The sequence below is a fragment of the Dioscorea cayenensis genome, chromosome 18, assembly GCF_009730915.1.
Source record: "Dioscorea cayenensis subsp. rotundata cultivar TDr96_F1 chromosome 18, TDr96_F1_v2_PseudoChromosome.rev07_lg8_w22 25.fasta, whole genome shotgun sequence".
NCBI classification, from domain to species: domain Eukaryota; kingdom Viridiplantae; phylum Streptophyta; class Magnoliopsida; order Dioscoreales; family Dioscoreaceae; genus Dioscorea; species Dioscorea cayenensis.
Window position 1 is genome coordinate 15,706,841 of NC_052488.1, and position 19,078 is coordinate 15,725,918.

The following is a 19,078-nucleotide window of genomic DNA, read 5'->3' on the forward strand; positions in this document are numbered from 1 at the left end:
TCCCCGTTAGCGCCATAAGGCTCGGTGCCTAAAAAAACACAATAATAATTGTAAATGACCAAATTGTAACTTTTATTAGGTGAGTGACTAAAACAGAAACACCCGAATAGATAGGTGACCATTTGTGTTGTTTACCCTTTATATTATTTAAACTAAACAACCAAAACCAACACCAAGATTAATTCAACATTTTTTTTTTGAAGTGACAGAAAAATGACTCAAAATTTCCAATTCTACCCCCAGCTATCACAAACAAATATGTCCTTGGGAAGAACAATTCAAAAATGGTACAACAAATTTCACTAAACAGATTCACATACATTGTTCCACAGCTTCCTCAGCAAAAACATATCCTGAATGCAGTAAATTACAAATGTAATCCTTAGCATTTTACTCTCTCTAAATTATAAATTAAAAAAAATGAGTTGTCATAGGAGAGAAAAACCATTACATCCTTCTAAATTTACACTGCTAGCACCAAAATTTCCTGCAGAAAAAGAACAGAGCAAAAGATCGATGATAATTGAACTTCCGATGAGGCTTGTACAAAAATATGTTCACTACTTTCAACTTGATTTATAAAGCAAAGTCCTTTTCAGCGCGTCTCAGAACTTGAGTTACCATATTGTAGAACTCAGGTTCATTTTCCTTTATTGCGTCTACCGTTGTTGACTCGTGTTCATCCACCTATACGGAAGAAACCGATTGTCATGATCAAAATGAGAACTTATTGTTGAAATTGTTGAGAGAAAAAAAAAAATCAATTCCTTCTATCAATGTTCTGAATTTCTTGATGACTTTTTTTTAAGTGGGTGTGAGGTTTATGAGAGTTTTTGACCAAAATATAGACACTATACCTCTTTAAATTTCAGAAGAATCAAATTTGACACCCCCGCGGGTTTTGCTTTGTCCCACCTGCATAGAAAAATAAACGTATTTGAAGCAACTTTGTTTAATAATCTAATCAACATAAATAATTATTGCACCATTTTTACAGCAGAACTCTCAAAGTAATTAGAAATGTACAGAAATTACTTCAACCATGAGTAAATGTGGACATCCACTGCATCAGGCAAGAATTGCGAACCATATGGCTATCTTTACATAACTGATTGATTAACACACTAAACCAGTAGGTTTACATCTAAAAAAACTTTAACATCAATGGCACAATGAATTCAAAGAATCGGCATTGAGCTAAAATTTAAATATATATAAAAAAAAGACACTGAGCAACGAAGGAAGCATATTAGAGTAGTTCTTGCGTGCTTTAGGTATTGAATTCCACGCACAAATAGCAATAAAATTACTAAAATGCATTCAATAAGAATACATACAAAAGTAAAGGCAGCAGTCAACCAATGTTTATCATAAATTATCTGATTATATCAGAAAACTTGTGAGGTGGGTTATTATACCTGACGAGCATCAATTCATTAACAGAGCGCCACATTTTCCGGCCAACTTCTTTCTCAGATTGATCCCTTGCACTTCGGCCATGCCACAACTCTTTCACAACGTACATCACCTCCTCAACATCTACCTATGGATAATAGCATCAATTCAAGTCACACTCATGAGTTTAGAATACAATGTCAACATTAAGCTTAAGACATTGCATTATGCCATAACTTCAGTATCTAAGAAAATATTAGTTGATTATGCAAAGAGATATATACGCCAAAGGGACCTCAGACTAACGATAGGATAATAGCCTCCCCTCATATATGTACATTATAATAAACAATTTGACCAGGTTGCCAAATAAATGACAAGCATTGCAGTATGAAATATGGCATGTTATAAATCATACTGTGTTAAATAAAAAGATACAGATTAGCTGTGATGCTTGCAGTTAACATTTCAGCACTTCAGCATTCCAACAATACTATCCTTCAATTTGACCCCAAAAAACCATGCCAATTGCCACGCTGCAAACTTATGGCCAACCAACTATAGCTTAAGAGTTGAAGTGACCAAGGTTGTTGACATTGCAAAATTTCTTGGTGCCAAGAATTGATGTTACAATTACACAAGATCTTAGAAACTGAAGAGTTTGGCAGCAACAAAATGACCCGTGGCTCAAAAACTACAAGATGATATCCACATTGAAGGTAGCATCTTTGAACTGATCACTTTTCCTTCTCCATCACTGTTTTATAAAACTATCACTTTATAGTGATTTGTGAAAAATACACATCCGCAATACTCATGTCAATGAAACAATACATCACAGAGATTGATTATACAGCAGTAGTTACCAAAAACATTGTGTGTGGACTACACATGGCACTAAAAATATATCTAATTTATATAAAATTCCAAAGAAAGTGATATCATAAGTCATCACTACGATTCATTATTCAATAAACACAAAAGAAAAGTGTAGAGCCAGAAGCAAACATACCAGAACCTGCGTGGTTGAGCCATATACTAGTTCCTCATGCTCAAGGAGACGTTGATGTAGGACAAGGTAGTGATCCAGGTCCAAATTTACCACTGGCTCGGTATGGACAGGCAATCCCGAAAGCTGTGTCAGAACATAAGAGGCCATTACTTGCCCAAAAATTGCAGGGATGGTTCCCATAACAGGTATGATGCGAACCCTGAAACCTGGTACAATCTGATATCATAACAAGTTGGATGTCAGCACTATAAGGTCTTTCCTGTGTTTTTAAATGTTCAATAGATTGTAACCATCAAACATTACTGAAAGGTATCCTTAACCTGATAATCTGAAGGATTTTCTTCTTCCCCAGAAGGGCTTTTAAATGGAAGGAGTTTCACCTTGGGTTTCTCCAAGGAAAAAACTGTAGGTATCCCGCTACTGATTCCATAGTCTTTTCTCAAGCGGTATCTTACCTACACAAAATAACAACACCGCTTTATCAAATTAAACATCGAAGAATAATCTGCCTGTTAAACACACACACACACACACAAAAAAAGGAAGTTAACAGTCACAGTTTTAGCACTGAAAAGAAATTGATAGTTATAATGTGTGAATTGGTTTGCTCTCTTTCACTTTTGAAGGATTAAAAGAAGAAGAAGAAGAAGAAGCATGGCATATACTACATTTCCATGGAAGCAGTGTTTTTTTTTGTGAATTGCTCCAGGGAGTTTAAGGATAAAAAATAATATTCTCAAAGATAAAAAGATAACTAGAATCCAATGCATTTTTTCCTAAGTAACAATGTAATTTAAATATCTCGTGCATATCTCTTCCATCAGTGATAGAATTAGTTTTAAGGCTGTGTTTGCACCATATCCTGACACAAAATTTACAGTCCTCGGAATCAGAAACTGATCATTTTGAGATGATAAAAGTAGTTCAATAGGAAAAAAAAAAAAACTGCGACAAGCATTACTTCTACATTACTCAATATCCGTTTAACCATTGAACAAGGAATACCAAATGATCTTATAAAATCATACTCCATCTATTTTAATATAAACCATTACATATTCACAATTGTATTGGTAACGACCAGTACATAGTAGCTATGTTTGCCCTGAAATGCCATTTTCCTAGAAAATTAGATGCAAAACCAAAAAACGCATTAGTCAAACTAAGCCCTTCAAATTACCGTAGTGAGAAAAACTCCCTTCAAATAATTGACTAGATTTATGGGAAATCCAATGAAAAAAGAAAGTGCAAACATAGAACAGAATTTAAGGATTAGCGCAATAGAAGGTATAACATATTCCAGCATTTCAGATGACAAGCAATTTTGCATAATAGAACAGCATAACTTGACACCCAGATGATATAAGGGTAATTAGTTAATCAACTTCAAAGCTTGAAAAAGAAAATGCACCAAATTCTGAAACAAGATGGCGGAAATTTATTCTTAATGGAGACAGCACAAATTACTAAAAAATGACAACTTGCTCTGACTAAGATGTGAGCTAAAAAAATTTCTGTTACTTGAGTTCTTCTAAAATGTTCTGGTACGGACAAGCAAAAAATGAAACTAAGAAGATCATGGATCAGACAACAAACTGACTATTACCGATCGTGAAAGTGGGTCATTTGTTGACTCTCTTAGATCAGCAATACGAATGCGTGTTGGGTCAGCTCTAGCACCAGCACCCATAGCTGAAAGGACTCTCAAGCCTCTGCGCACACAAGCAGCAAGAAGTGCTACCTGTCCCACAAAACAATTAGACCAACGCATATAGTAAATATAAGAATTTTTAATCAAATTGGAAATGATAGATTATTCCAGAAGGATTAGAATAGTTGTTTCTTTCCCCTCATTTATTCAGTTTTTATTCCCAAATGGAAAATTCATGGAATTATAGGAAACAAAAAGTGCTAATGTATTGTTGAATCCATTCCAGGAAATTTTCACAAAAAGTTATGATGATGCTTGCCTTCCCAAATTATTGAAACCATTAAACTTTTTCTTAAGATCACGTACATCACCATCACAATTTAGCTTGAACTGCTATCATTAATTTGGGAAATCTATTTGGGATGCTTTTTTTTTTTGCACAAATAGCATTATTCACAAATAGTATTAAGCCATTTAAGAAAGGGAAATCCAGTGCTTGTCACCAGTCACGAACTCAATTGCGAAATACTGCTTCCGTGTACCATGTTTGTTTCTTGTCAGAAACTAATCACTACACACATAAAGGAAGTTACCCAATAGAAATCTTTGCGCCAAGCTGCCTTAGCCTTCCAAACCAATTCCATTAAATGAAGAATATAAGGCAAATCAACATGAAAGGATGCAACTGGTTGCGAGTGGAAAGGTAGAACCAGATGCAACATGATGCTGGTTCAATTGGACACCAATCTAGATAACACAAATGGGCATAGAGCCAACCCTTGACCCTAAGTCTCTACCTAGATGGATCTGAGACTTCCAGAGATGGAACCAGCAAAACCAAAAGCAATCACACCTTTCAAAGAAATGGTTCAAATTGTCATCTACAATAGAGAATATACATCCCACATGGCATCGAGTTTTTATATCTTAAGATAAGATTCAAACCAGTTATATATGTTGAATAAATAGGTCAGGTCTCAGTCCCCATCTTGGACCTGTGGCCAATTTGAAATAGGCTAAGTCTGAGAACATCATGTTTGGTACCCTGCTTGCATGCCTGAATTTATCTCTTTCCAAGTTTCAATTCCTTTTATTTGCTCATTGTTCTTTATTATTGATACCACTAGAACCACTACTGAAAAAATAGGAGTTAAAGACAGACCGAATTACTTGTTACATAACTAAGATTCTCACCATATAGCTGCCTTTGTTAAACTAGGAGTATTAATCCATGTAAAAGTACATTGCTAAGATTAAATTTTCTCTACATCCGTATAGTTTAGCAGGAACTCCATCTTTCTTCAATGACTAAAATTATCCTCTCTTAAACTAGAATACAATCTCACCTCCATATAAGGCAAAAGCATTTCTTTGTCTTCATTGCTCCTATCATCAACTTGCATCAGATGTGACACTGATAACCAAATAGCTTTCACTAATAAAACCAATTTGTGGACCTTTTCGTTTAGTTAGCTTCTAAGTGTAGACAATAAAAAAGATGATATTAAAATTCTTCTTTAAAAAAAGGAATCACATTACTAAATAGAGCAAAAAAGGAAAACAAACAATTCACCCATACTGCATTTAACAAAAATGAATAAGAAATGTATAAGTAAAGAGATAACAAATCGGTTGCCTAGCTATAGACAAATATAAGGAAAAAAAACAAATGTAATATGTAATAAGAGGGTACAATAATAAGAATTAAATTGCACACTATCTGGTAAAGTACCTTGGTGTCAATGTTATCAATGCAATCGAGAACAAAATCAGGTTGGCCAGAAAGAATTTCCTCTTCTGTTGATTCATCGAAGAGCTGAACTCTTGCTTCTATCTGACATTCTGGAAATATCAAAGAAAAATGCTTCTGCAAGCATAAGGCTTTTGGAATTCCAACATCATCTCTTGCGGCCACAGCATGGCGATTGAGAGATGAAAGTGATACCTAATTTAAATAAGCATTAGTGAACTATGTCACAATACTGTGGACAAATTGTGAAATTGTAACTTCTATCATTAAGACAAGTAACCAGAGCCTTCCACAAATATGAAATACTATGCAAAAACTATAGTAAAGTTTAAATCATTCAGTCTTGTTATGATAGCCAAGCTGTTTGTAAGAATTCAATTGTGTAGGGATCATACTCAATTAAAATTAAAGTAAACTAGCTTAGGAGAAAAAGAACTGATTACCAACTCAACAGAATCATATTACTAAACAAAGCACATAATGCAAATACATTTCATAGAGATTCTATGAGTACAATAAAGAACCTGATCAAAATCCACCAGGAGAAGCCTGCCAACCCCAGATCTCAAAAGCATAGAAGCAGCATGACTGCCAACTCCCCCAAGCCCAATGACTACAACAAATGATTCAGTCACTTTCTGCTGGGATTCGATGCCAAAGAATTGAATATTCCTATTAAAAGGTAAACTTAATACTTTACGAATTGCAAGATGCCAAGCAGCCAAAAAACTTTATCAACTATAAGTCTATTGTCTATAACTAGAACAACCGTTTTAATCAACATGCTCACTCCCAACATAAAAGATGGACAATTGAAAATATGCAAATATGCAGATTGTATTCCTTAACAAAAGAATGCTCAGAATCATTCAGTGTATCATTCATTAAAAAAATAAAAAAAGAAGAAGAAACCAATAGGAAACACCCATGAGAATCTGATCAAATTGCTATTGTAGTTTCAAAGAGACGCATAAGATAATTGCAATTGATCTTGAATTTACCTCAATTTTTCATGAAATATTTATTTATATTTATGTACGCCATCTAAACTTTTTCATAAATGCATTTTACAAGATAGAGAAACAAGTTTGGAAAAAAACTGCATCAGTAAAGCTACTATATGCCACTTGCAGCTCAAACCAATTTACTCACAGATGCATCCATCTATATAAAACTTCTTCAAATCACAAACTTGATCTCTCTCATATTTAAATGTGAAATGTCACCATATCACTTGCAATGCAATATGATTTCCATGCAGTCATAATTAAAAGTGCAACAATGTTCCAGAAATCATATTATTTGCAAATCAAGACACATGGTAAGGTGAAGGTAAGCATTCAAGGTATAAAGACCATTGACATACAGGTAAGTGAACATCTTCATTTTGTGCAGTTGACATCAGATACTAGGATGTGTCTCTACTGTCAAGTAGTCAAGGCTGTAAGCCTACAAGAATTGAGGAAGTAACACCTAAGAAACAAGAAAAGGCAGGCATGTGAATAAAACACATGGAAGTATCTGTGCAAATGCTAAGTACTCTTAAATGCCTATAAATACAATAGAAATAAAGTCATCGAATACAGCAGCGCGCATAAATATCACTTTATATGTGCTTTTAAGGAACTTGGGTTTCATAATATCATGATAATTGTACCTAGTAAGTTGTTCAGAAACCACTTCATCTTGCATAAAGTTTGACATAATGAGAGTCTCCGAGAGACCATCATACTGCTCTCTGCCCCTCAATAAACTTTCTTGTCCTGCCAACAAGATGTTAATAACAACAAGAGTATTTGATTTGCCAATCAATAGCATATAACACTATATATAATAGGTCTGATGTATGCACACTGATAATAAACAATATCAATATGGAATATATGTCCTAAAACAATTTAACTAATTAAAAGTGTTATCCAAGAATTATTCCAAAATCAAAGCAATAGCTTGCACAGTCAAATTATGATTGTTCAATGCTCTAGCAATAAAAATATGCCGTAAATAGGAGCCAATGGCTAGCCAAAAAGGGCAATGACACAAGCACAAAACCAGAGCAAGAAATGCCAAAATAAAAATGGCTGGCATAACAGAATTATTACACATGCCATAATTATTTCAAGCCACTGGTGAAAAACCAAAAGTGGTATCATCGCAAGGCGATAATTGAGATATAAAAACTAAAGCACCACACCTACCATTAATTTTCGAGGGGGTACTACGAGAATATGTCATATTGGTCATTTGCAGGTTCTGAAACAACCTGTAGTCAAAATTTAAATTTCAAATCAAGAAAAACACTTTATGAAACAGTTACTACACTTAACTAAAAAGATACAAAATTAGACAAAAATTCAATTAATCAGTAAGAGAGTTCAGATAGAGAATGTTCAGCATGCCAAAGCCACCTGGTTCGTGTGGTTAGCAGCACAAACCACAGGTCCCATGGGGAGGGGAAATGTGGCAAAAGCTCAACCCCCGCATACAGGTATTAAATCCCTGGGGGTGCAGACCCCAATAACCCAAGGTGAGAACGTATAAGGCATTAACTCCACGCATGTCCCTTGACTAACCAGGGCATATCCCCTTTGTAAAAAAAAAAAAAAAAAATTTCCGCGCCATTTGTTCAACAACACTAGTTCAAGAATCACCAAAAAAATCCAGGAGCCAAGACAGCCCCAAAGAAAATTCACAATATTGGATTTGAACTGTCAACAAAATGCAAGGGGGTTTTTTTTTATATTTTTAATCACTCGTAAACTACCAAAAGCAATTGAAAAGCAACAAGATTTCATTTATATGGGCAAATCGACAAACTCACAAGACCAGAATAGAGCATTCACAAGTATAGAGTCAAAAACAAATTGGTAACTTGTTCCACAAAAAAATTTTGCTGACTTCTCCTACGTTCTCAGGGAGGATTACTCAATCAACGAACACAAACAAAGAAAGATTCAACCTTTAATTATAAATCGAGTTAAGAAGGATAGAGGAAGAGAAAGAAGGATACCTGGGGAACAGCTTGAGAAGAGCCATGGTGGAGATTGAGCCCAAGAGCGCGCCGCCACCGATCAGCAACCATTGCTTCACCTTCTCGCCCATTCTCTCGCCCTCTCTGTGTCTCTCTATCTCCGTGTGTGTTATAAAATTATTCTATATAACTTAATAATTTATTGAAAAATGTGGGCTTATTTGCAAAATCGAATTTTTTTTGTTTGGTAAGATTTTATCAACACATTTAACATAAAAAAAAAAGATTTCTTTTTTTAATATTTTCCCTCTGTTATATTTATTTAGTATTTTAGATATATTATGATGCTTCTAATTATTAATTTAATTCTTATTTAGTGATGTTACCATTAAAAATTATAATATGAAAGCATTTATATTTAAAATCATCTAGATTAGTAAAGAAAATAATATAGAGGAGAACAAAGAGAAATAAAATTGTTTTACTGAATACTAATTAAATAAAAAAAATCCAAGTAAATAATTTAATGTTAATTATATTTATCTCACACTAAAAACTAGTTTTAGATGAAGCTCAATCTTTAATCTTAGTGATAATGGTTGAATTTTGGTTCAAGAAAACTTCTATTTGGTTCTAATTGTTAATGCAATATTTTTAATCAAATAAAAAATACATAAAAGTAAATAAAAATATTGATTTTTTTTTACAGGGTCAATAAACTACAAATTCATTAATGAAAAGAAAAATACATCTTCACCTACTACAAAACACTAAACAACGTACAAAAAAAAAATAAAAACAAATAATCTACTAGCAATTGAGCCTAATGAAAAATAGCAACATAAGAGACGAGAAAAATAAAAAATACAACAAAAGCTAAAACCTGAGAAGCGCACAAGACAAGATAACACCCTGGAACACCCAAGGGATGTGGAGCAATCATGGAAACATGCTCCCAATTATGTTGCCCTCTCGTCCTAATCGCCTCAGTCTGAATATGATCCTAGGAACTCCAAACTGCGCTTCACGCTGAATCCTTCCATCTAGCCTTCTTTGCCTCAGTTGCCGCTGTAATCCATGACAAAAATATATAAATAATTTTAACTACAGTTAAAGAGGATGCAGAGTTTGTATTTTTCATGGAACATGCAAGGATTTCTTTCTAGCCAAATATTCCAGTCAATTACCTTAAGGAAGTCCAAAGCTTTCTTGTCAGATTGTGGAAGCTTGGATCTCCAACTGCCCCAAAGCTCCTACAAAAAGCTTGATAGGGCAAGAAGACTAAACACTTAAGTAAAAATGGCCAACTAATTTGGTAGCTCATGATTGAGTGCATAAGTGGTTGTCGAGAGTTTGTTACACTTCCTAGTGGCAGATTTTCCAAACTGAGGATGTGATTGCTCCAACTCAACCAGTTAAAAAGATTAATTTTCTGAGGGCAGGTGCATTTCCTGATAAACTGGGCTATTGGATAGAGAATGCTATTATGGTTAAGGAATTCGTAAAAAGATTTGATTGTGAAATGACCATTAACTATCAAATACTAAATTCTATTGTCTATAGAAATATGAGAATTTGGAGCACTTCTTCTAAGTTTGTTAGTGATTAAGGAATCAACCTATATCAGTGGTGATTGTAATAGGTGTACCAAGTCCTTTAGAGTTTCAAAAAGCTGTTGAGTTGCTTTGAGCAAATCATGCCATAGGTACATTAACACACCATCTTGAACTTGCTAAGAACTGCAAGACCTGAAGGCAAGTAAGCATTTGAGGATTCTGTTCAAAAAAAAGAATTTCGTCCCCAGTGATCGACAGAAGAGATTCCAAGTTTAAAAGTCTTGTTAGTAGTTAAACTGAATCACTTTATCTCCGTACCATGGAGTTCCACTTGAAATTTTTCATCACCATTTTCCAGTTAGGGTAGTAGTGAAGTCTTCTAGATTCAATACACCCCACCCTCCGTGATCTCTAGATTTACAAAGATGATTCTAACTTACAAGTCGGAGCCCAAGGTGGTCAATGCCAGGACATTATCATTGGAAGTCCCTCCTGATATAATCAATTGCTTTAATCACCTAAGCTGGGAGTTTAAAGATAGTTATTCAACACATCGATATCGAAGAGAGAATAGTGTTGACTAAGGTTAATCTACCACCCAAGGAGAGGAATATAAGTAACACAAAGGGGGCCCGCTGCACAATTGAGTGTCAAGCTAGGGGGTTTCTAAAGGATGTCTCAATATAGCGGAATTAATATTGGTCTTGTTGAAATTGATGGAACAATCCCAACTAATGCTTTGATTATTTGGAGATTTAGGAAAGTTTTATAAAGTATGGTAAAGTATGATAAGATATGGTAAATGAGGTTGTAAATCATACCTTGTTTGGGGCAAAGGTAGACTAAATGAAGGTTTTTGAACCATGTTGTGCTTGGTTTGAATGGAAGGTAAAGTTATATATTAAAATTATGAAAATACCCTCTGAATGTTAAAATACATACATGTTAAACATAATTTTTGAATAATATATTTTTATTTATTACAATTAAGTTATAACCATAAATGGTAAAACTTTTCAAATACAAATTCTTGATGCAAACCAAAGTTCACATAAAAAAAATTTGACAATATACACAATTAACATAGTCTAATCCACACCAAAGTTCACATTAAAAAACAAAGAATTTGAACAATTTATATAATTAACACAGTGCAATCCACACTTAACATCAATTTATCCTCAAATAACAAAATAGCCAACATAATGTAACCCACACTTAACATAAATTTGTCCACAAATAACAAAATAGTTCACACAATGCAATCCACACTTACATAAGACTGAATTCACTAAAATTGTTTCATTTAACAAAAATCCAAGTTCTTACATCACAAAACTTGGGTAACACATCATTGTGACGATGTAGTATTCACTGTACGTGCCCTGATAAATTGGGAAAAAAATTAAAACAAATTAAATTCATGTACTAATATCATAAAAAAATAAATAGAAGAATATGATAACCAAATAAATTATATAAATAAATTACTTTGGTGTTCAAATGAAGATAAGAATATCCAAAAAAATAATAACCTTCTATTTTAGTCTTGTGATTCATGATGATGATCTATTAACTCCAACAACACCGATTTGCAATGCGAGTCTGGCATCTAATCACACTTTCTAACATTTTTGGGTCTTTGACAAGGAACACATATGCCTTGGTAAAAAGAGATTGTGGTATTCCTTTGTTCTTAATTATATCCAATATATCAAAATCTTTAAGTGGATCCCGATTTGCAACACATTGTTATAAAACGTTTGTGGATCTTTCTGTGGTTGTGTTTGTTTTCTCCATTGTCTTGGTTGATTGAATGAGAGCATTAGCTACCGACTCAAGAGCTATAGACAAGTCCACATCTTCATGATTGTCACTTCTTCTACCTTTTTTGGCCCTAGATGAACTTGGAGCCACAAATTGTGATAGTTGATTTAGTGGTGAAGCTTCATCTTTAACTTCATATATTGTCATGTAAAGTCATATTTTCATTCTCACACAAATTCTCCAAATTTGCTTCATTTTAGGAAACCAAAAAATCAATATCATTGATTGTGTCCCCTGAATAAGGGCCACGTGATGTATTTACTGAATTTTGAAGTCTTCTTCTTCTCATCTCCGATGCGGTCTCGGCATGTTATCGAGTTTCCCTATCTTTCCCATAAAGTTAAACTAATTTTTCATAATTTCTAACACTTTTGTTCATTCATTCAGCGACTGCTAGTTTAACCTATATATTTAAATATATCAAAAACATGTCATGTATGTAATCACACATGTTATAATAAACAAATAAACCACCTCAATTAGGTGTTGCCGCTCCGGCTCGGTATTCCACATTTTCGTCGTTGGACTCCAACCAAATCCACTCATTCCATTTTTGAAAATGTCATAGCATTGAGTAAATGGTATTTTTATATTTTTCATGCAATTTTGCAATTTTTCTTTGTCTATTGGCTTATCAGAAAATTTACCCTTCATCTCATTCACTATATTATCCAATACATGTGTACTGAAAGTTCCCCCAACTCGGTTCCCCATTGCTTGTTGATGCAAATATGCATCTATCAAAGCATCGTCCATCACTTATTAGTGCTTACACTTGTTCTTCTCTTTGGCATTTTTCTAACTACATCAACAAAAAAAAAATGATTAACAATGATTATGATATTAGTATGGTGCACAATGTAATTGTTTACATTTGAAATAATTAATATATATTCAAGCCGTTAATTAAGAATTGTGCCAATTTCAACTAAGAGAGCATCAAAGTAATAAAACAAGGAAGCTGTGTTTTAAAAACTATGTTAATATAAAACAGGAAAATGATAAAATAGTAGCTTAATGTAAAATGCTAGTGACATGTTGTGTTATTAACCAAGCTACCTTCATCACCAACCTAGCATCAACTATTTTGAGTCATCTTAACTTTGTTAGAAGATAGTAACAACAACAAACATAATTCATAACTAATCCTTTAATTTTGTATTTATTTACAATTTGTTCTTTTACTCCTAATCAATATAGGTCGCAACCCAAAGAATGTCAGAATATAGGTAAGTACCACATTCATGCTCTGATGTTCATGATGATTGAAGAAATGTATCATGCTAAATCTTATCTAAGCATTTATTAATAAGGAAATTGTGTTTTATGCAATTTTCGATCTAGACATATCCCATATAATTAAAAAATAAAAACAAGAAAATCATGCCCACTGAGATCATCCAACCATTACTGCTTGAAGGAACATATAATAAATAGTGCTTCTTTAAAAAACTTATCCAAGATAATATTCTCAAACGATCACAAATAAATAAATACAATCAGTGAAAGAAACTCAAAATTTTGAAATAATGTATTCCACAGGTTTAGCACTCAAACATAACAGCAAGAAATACAAATTTTTTTAGCGCTCAATTTCGAATACAAATAATACTAATGCAAGCAATTCGTATCATTTTCAAATACATTTTTTATTTGTACTCAAATAGAACACTAAAAAATACATACTATACTAGGACACTCTAATGAATTGGATCATTCAATATAATCTAGCCACATTTCCGTCGCTATTGCATCCCTAATGATCTCTCCTTGAATAGTTTCTTCGTTATTCTCCCCACTATCATGATGTTCTTCTCCCACTTTATCCCAAGTTCATTATCAACTTGTGCAAATAGTGTCTCATCAAGATCTACTCCCATTAAGTAGTTATGCAAAATACAACATGCAAAAATGATTTTTTTTTTTTTATGTGTTTCTAAACCATGATGCGGCTATGTTGAACTTCCCACTATAGGAAAACACTTTTTAAGAACACCAAATGGCCATTCAATGGCACAACGCAATGATACACGGTGAAGATTAAATAATTCACGTGGATTTCATGGTGGATTTTTTGAATATTCCTTCAAGTGATATCGCTCTCCTCTATATGGTGTAATAAATCCACTTCTTAACATGAATCCTGCATCAACAAGTTAATATTTTCCTAAAAATAAAATGAATATTGTTATTATGTTAAGCATGTATATGGAATTGTAGACAACATTGTATCATGCTTATAATTACCTTCGGAATTTTTAGAGGATAAGATCTACTTAATGCATTTTTTATTATTCTTGAATCAGATGTTGTTCCTTCCCACCCAGGAAACACATAGGTGAATTTTAAGCAAATGTGCATACCACTAACATGTTTTGTGTTGGATAATCCTTCCTCCCACGATATTTCAGAGCTTTGGCACTAAAAACTTTGACCGGAATATATGTTCCATCAATAGCACCAACACGATCCTGATATTAATATATTTCATATTTTATTCTAAATTTTTCACATATTTATAGTGAACTTGCAATTAATAAATATTTAATTACCTTGAAATATGGATAGAATCTATTACTGTTAAATATTTCTGAAGAAATTTGTGAGCCATCAAGTTGTGTTAAAAATTTGTCCTCCAACTCTATTATAGCTTGTAATATGTTATGAAAATGTCAGAAAGTGGTCTCATGAGGATGCCAAAAAAAGAAAGATAGTTTACGATGGGTAATATTATGACCTAATAAGTATAGTGTTTTTGCAACCTGCTTCTCGACCAATACGTGCAAAGTTGCTCAAAGACCACCATCTCTAACTAGCATGTCACACAACCCTAAGAAAGCTGAAGAGCTTATTCTAATTATACTATGACATAAATCACTTGACAGCAAGTGTGACATTAATTCATCTCTTGATCGGTCGCCTTCGAGCCGTATCTCATGTGTGATTTGACTTCTGTTTTGTCTAACTTCATTCCATCATCGCACAAGCCAAATAATTATGGCAATAACAACTTGAATTGTTGCTAAATGATGTAAGCGGTGCAATTTCATGATTGATTATCCAACAAATGCCGTATGAGAAACATTATACATAATGCGATTTTTCCATCATCCACTAAGCATGAAAGGTTTATCCATGAATACGTGAATTAAATATATAATAAAAATAAATATTCATTCAAATAAAAAAAAAGTATCCTACAATGAATTTATAGCAAACAAATAACTTCAAACGTTGACATGAAACAGATTATAGCAATAAAAGAATACACTTGTTGCAAAAGCCTAGAATTAAACTAAAATTTTAATAATAATACTAATAATGATACTAATAATAATAATTCCATAAATTTTATTTACAACTTTTAGAACAAGGGACTTTATCTAAGAGCATAAACATTCAGAAAAAGTTCAGCAATTTACAGTAACTTTTTTACTTAAATATTAGTTCATTTTACTTCTAACCTACCATTTTGTACATTTTAGTTATATTCATAATTATCAAATTACGTCCGAGGTTGGCATATCAATTGAGTTAACACACAAAATATCTACTTACTTTTCTAAAAGAAATGTCTAAAAAGAAGAAATTTACCAGACTTTATTGGAAATAGAAATATAAACAACTGAGTTTATCGGTCGGCGTTGCACGAGGAGGAGCACTTCAACGATGGGAACTTAGCACCACTATAAAATCCCTTCTTCTTGATCTCAATGAAGCTCCCACAAGTAATCCCTGACGAGAAGCTTGGATTATCCATTATGAATAATATTAAAAACATGAAGAGACATAATGCCCTGAGTGGGATGAAAAGGGAAGCATGCTAAAAGAACTCATGGAATTTTAACTAGCAATTCAGCAAATTCATAGAAGCCTACCTCGGCCTTGGTCCGGTTAAGGTCCAATGGAGGTCTGGCGAAGCTTGGAGTGAGTTGAAAGTTTGGGAAAATGGCAGCTACTAGGGCACTAGTATGAGACAAAATTCTCAGCTTATGTATACATTAGTTAAAACATAGGGCATATATGTAATTGTTGAAAATGTAAAAAGGCATTTTAGTCTAGTGAAAAAGTAAAACCCTTCCAATCTCCTAATTTGGAGGGTTGAGAAGTGGGTGTAAAATGGAGGTTCTCAAACCTCCATTTTACCCCCTTAAACCATGCCATGTAAAAAACCATGGATCCAAGCAAGGATTCATTTAAAACCATACCTTACAAAATCATGCAAAACCTTCAAACAAGCAAAGCATAAGAGGTCATCATCATATTGCACATGACACATTTTCTAAAGCTACTTAGGGGGACTTCATAGAGTACCCAAGATTTCAGGGAGCGGTTAAACATTAAGCTGAGCACATCCAAGACTAGGGCAAATTGAGGTCTCACTTTTAAAAACTAACACCAATGCGGAACATTTGAGCATGGGCATTAAACCTCAAATAAACCTTATACATCCCCATAAGTACTTTTCTTAAGCATTTGTTCACACATCTGAATTCATGTTTACATGTAACATATCTAGCATTATCATCATCCTTATTATCCCCCAACATCAACACCCCCATCCTTTCTCCCTCTAATTCTTTCAAGTACTCCAACAATTCCTTGCATTCTAACCTCAACAAAACACTTGTCCAACAATTATCTAAAATCAATCTAACAATCCTTTGAGTTTTATTTTCAACCACTTTTCATCAAAACCATTTTTTCCCAAGCATTTTCCTCAAATTCAAGCCTTAAAATCTGTGGAATGTTAAGCATAGCATACAAAGTTTTTGAGTAAATTTTCTACGAGATATTTCCTCAAACACTTTATGGGCATTTACAAGGACTCTCATTTTAGCCTTCAAAGCCTACTCCAAAGCTTAGTATATACAACACACTTAACCAATCAACATGCTTCCAAGAAATTTCTAATATTTTTAAACCAACCAAGCATGAATTCTAACCAAACTCTATCATAACAATTACATTCTCCAAACTTAAATAAACATTTCCAAGTTTGAGGAAAGAAAATAAGCAAACAATTCAACCACAAACAAACTGGAAGAAAGATTTGAAAACCAACTTTCAAGGATGCTATTAAATCAAAAGGGTTTTTGAAGAAATTTAAAGAAATCAAATTATAACTCACCAATTCCTTCCTTTCATCACTACCACATAACAACACTTATGCAGCAGTTACCTTGAAGCGGTTATAAAACTGACAATAGGTTATCTTGTAGCAGTTTTGCAGCGGTTTTATATCGTTACAGGCAATTTTCCAAATAAGTATTACATTTGACTCAATCTGTTGCAAAAACCGTTGCATATTAAGATAGATATACAGCAGTTATATAACCGCTATAAATGTTTTAAAAAACAGCAGTTCAAAACTACTACATATGCATTGTATTGCAACAATTCTTAATATCCGCTGCGTATAGGTTGTGATATGCAACAATTTTTTAAAACCGCTATTTATGTGTTATGATATGCAACGGTTTTTTTTTTAAACCGCTGCATATGTAACAAGAATACATAAGTTTCATAATATATATATATATACTTCTAGAAATAAAGTTGTATTTTTATTTGTCACACTATATAACTAAAATTCTTAAAAGGTTTTTTGTTAATCAAGAAAATTAATAATCAAACATAATGGAGTACACATATGTATTCATAAAGAAAAATATTATATATATATATATATATATTCAATAAATTTTGCCTAAACAAAATTTAGTCATACAATTATTAAATATTTTTTATAAATATTATTTATATTTTTTTTTCTCTTGTAGGACTCCATTCAAAATCAGTATTTTTTTTTCATCGCTTAATATTTATTCCATCATTATCATCTCTTATCCATTAATTATGTTATTTCTGTAATTGCCTAAGCATCTTGTTATATAAAACTTATAATAATAATAATAATAATAATAATAATAATAATTATAATTATAATTATTATTATTATTATTATTATTATTATTATTATTATTATTATTATTATCTATATGATTATTGTAGATTCATAAGATACATGAAAGTTAACCATAAAATAAAATAAAATAAAAACACGGGAATGGGTTACTTGTATAAAATTATTTAATGATCATAACAATACCTCAAGGTTAACTGACAAAAGAAAATATGTAGTGATATACAAGGAAGAAAGATCCGAGAGCTATGGGTATATATGTAACTCCGATGCTTTACATGGGTGTTTCTACAAATAGAAAGATGAAAATCATTGATAAAATAACCAAATCATCCTTGCAACAATAAATTGGATTAAACTAAATCACTCTCAAATTTAGTGATGTAATTAAATGAAATCTATGTATTTGATTAGAAGCTTCTTTTAAGTTTTCTAATGAATGAAATATAACAATGATATTGTGAAATAAAGTCAATGATATTTATTTATTTTGTTTTGACTAAATCGAGTTTAACTTTCCTTTAATTATGTTTTTCTTTTGATCTCATTCAATTGTTCTCTTCCTGATCCGCCTCCTCGACCCATCCACACATTCCCTCCTCCGCGATCTTGCAACCGCCGTCGTCTCCATCCTTTCCACCGCCTCCGATTCTTCCCGTCGCGCCGTCTTCGATGAGGGAGTTCTCGGTCCCCTTCTCCGCATCCTCAAATTCGGATTACTTCCCTTAAGGAGCACGCTTCCACTGGATCAAATCCATCACATTAGATCCGTCCAATGCTTGGCCCATCCTTGCTTACAATGGCGTTCCTATCTTAATCAACGCTTGCCGCTCCATCTCCAGCTCTTTACCAGTCCAAGCCCTGGCCGCCAGCTCTTTAAACAACATCTCCGCCGTTGACCCATTGATTCATTTAATGGGTCTCCCCCTCCATGGCATTGGCTTGATGCGGAACCCTAGCTAAACTTGTCTTCTGGTTATCCCATCTCTC

General features: G+C 33.1%; 1 protein-coding gene across 5 annotated transcripts; it reads right to left on the minus strand.

Moving 5' to 3' along the window:
- Nucleotides 1–277: 277 nt before the first annotated feature.
- On the minus strand, nucleotides 278–8,918 carry LOC120281605 (tRNA threonylcarbamoyladenosine dehydratase). 5 transcript variants are annotated; one of them, XM_039288287.1, is made up of 11 exons: nucleotides 8,819–8,918; nucleotides 8,007–8,071; nucleotides 7,466–7,571; nucleotides 6,333–6,480; nucleotides 5,791–6,003; nucleotides 4,014–4,148; nucleotides 2,728–2,862; nucleotides 2,408–2,623; nucleotides 1,419–1,543; nucleotides 858–915; nucleotides 278–687 (listed from the first exon to the last, which is right to left on the minus strand). In XM_039288287.1, exons 1-11 carry the CDS (start codon nucleotides 8,908–8,910, stop codon nucleotides 577–579), a joined length of 1,404 nt encoding a protein of 467 aa, XP_039144221.1. In that variant the 5' UTR covers nucleotides 8,911–8,918; the 3' UTR covers nucleotides 278–576. The 5 variants fall into 5 exon arrangements, with proteins under 5 accessions (XP_039144221.1, XP_039144224.1, XP_039144225.1 ...); XM_039288290.1 differs by having other exon boundaries at nucleotides 6,333–6,421; nucleotides 8,819–8,893; XM_039288291.1 differs by lacking the exon at nucleotides 8,007–8,071 and having other exon boundaries at nucleotides 6,333–6,421; nucleotides 8,819–8,905.
- Nucleotides 8,919–19,078: the final 10,160 nt, after the last annotated feature.

What these genes read in the sequence shown, in the direction of transcription:
- LOC120281605 (XM_039288287.1), bottom strand. Translation starts at nt 8,910, where the DNA reads ATGGGCGAGAAGGTGAAGCAATGGTTGCTGATCGGTGGCGGCGCGCTC. An exon ending in TTGATAACATTGACACCAAG is followed by an intron (nt 4,149 to 5,790) that starts GTACTTTACCAG and finishes TTTGTGGGACAG; the next exon opens with GTAGCACTTCTTGCTGCTTG. An exon ending in TTCTTCTGAAATTTAAAGAG is followed by an intron (nt 688 to 857) that starts GTATAGTGTCTA and finishes TCTTCCGTATAG; the next exon opens with GTGGATGAACACGAGTCAAC.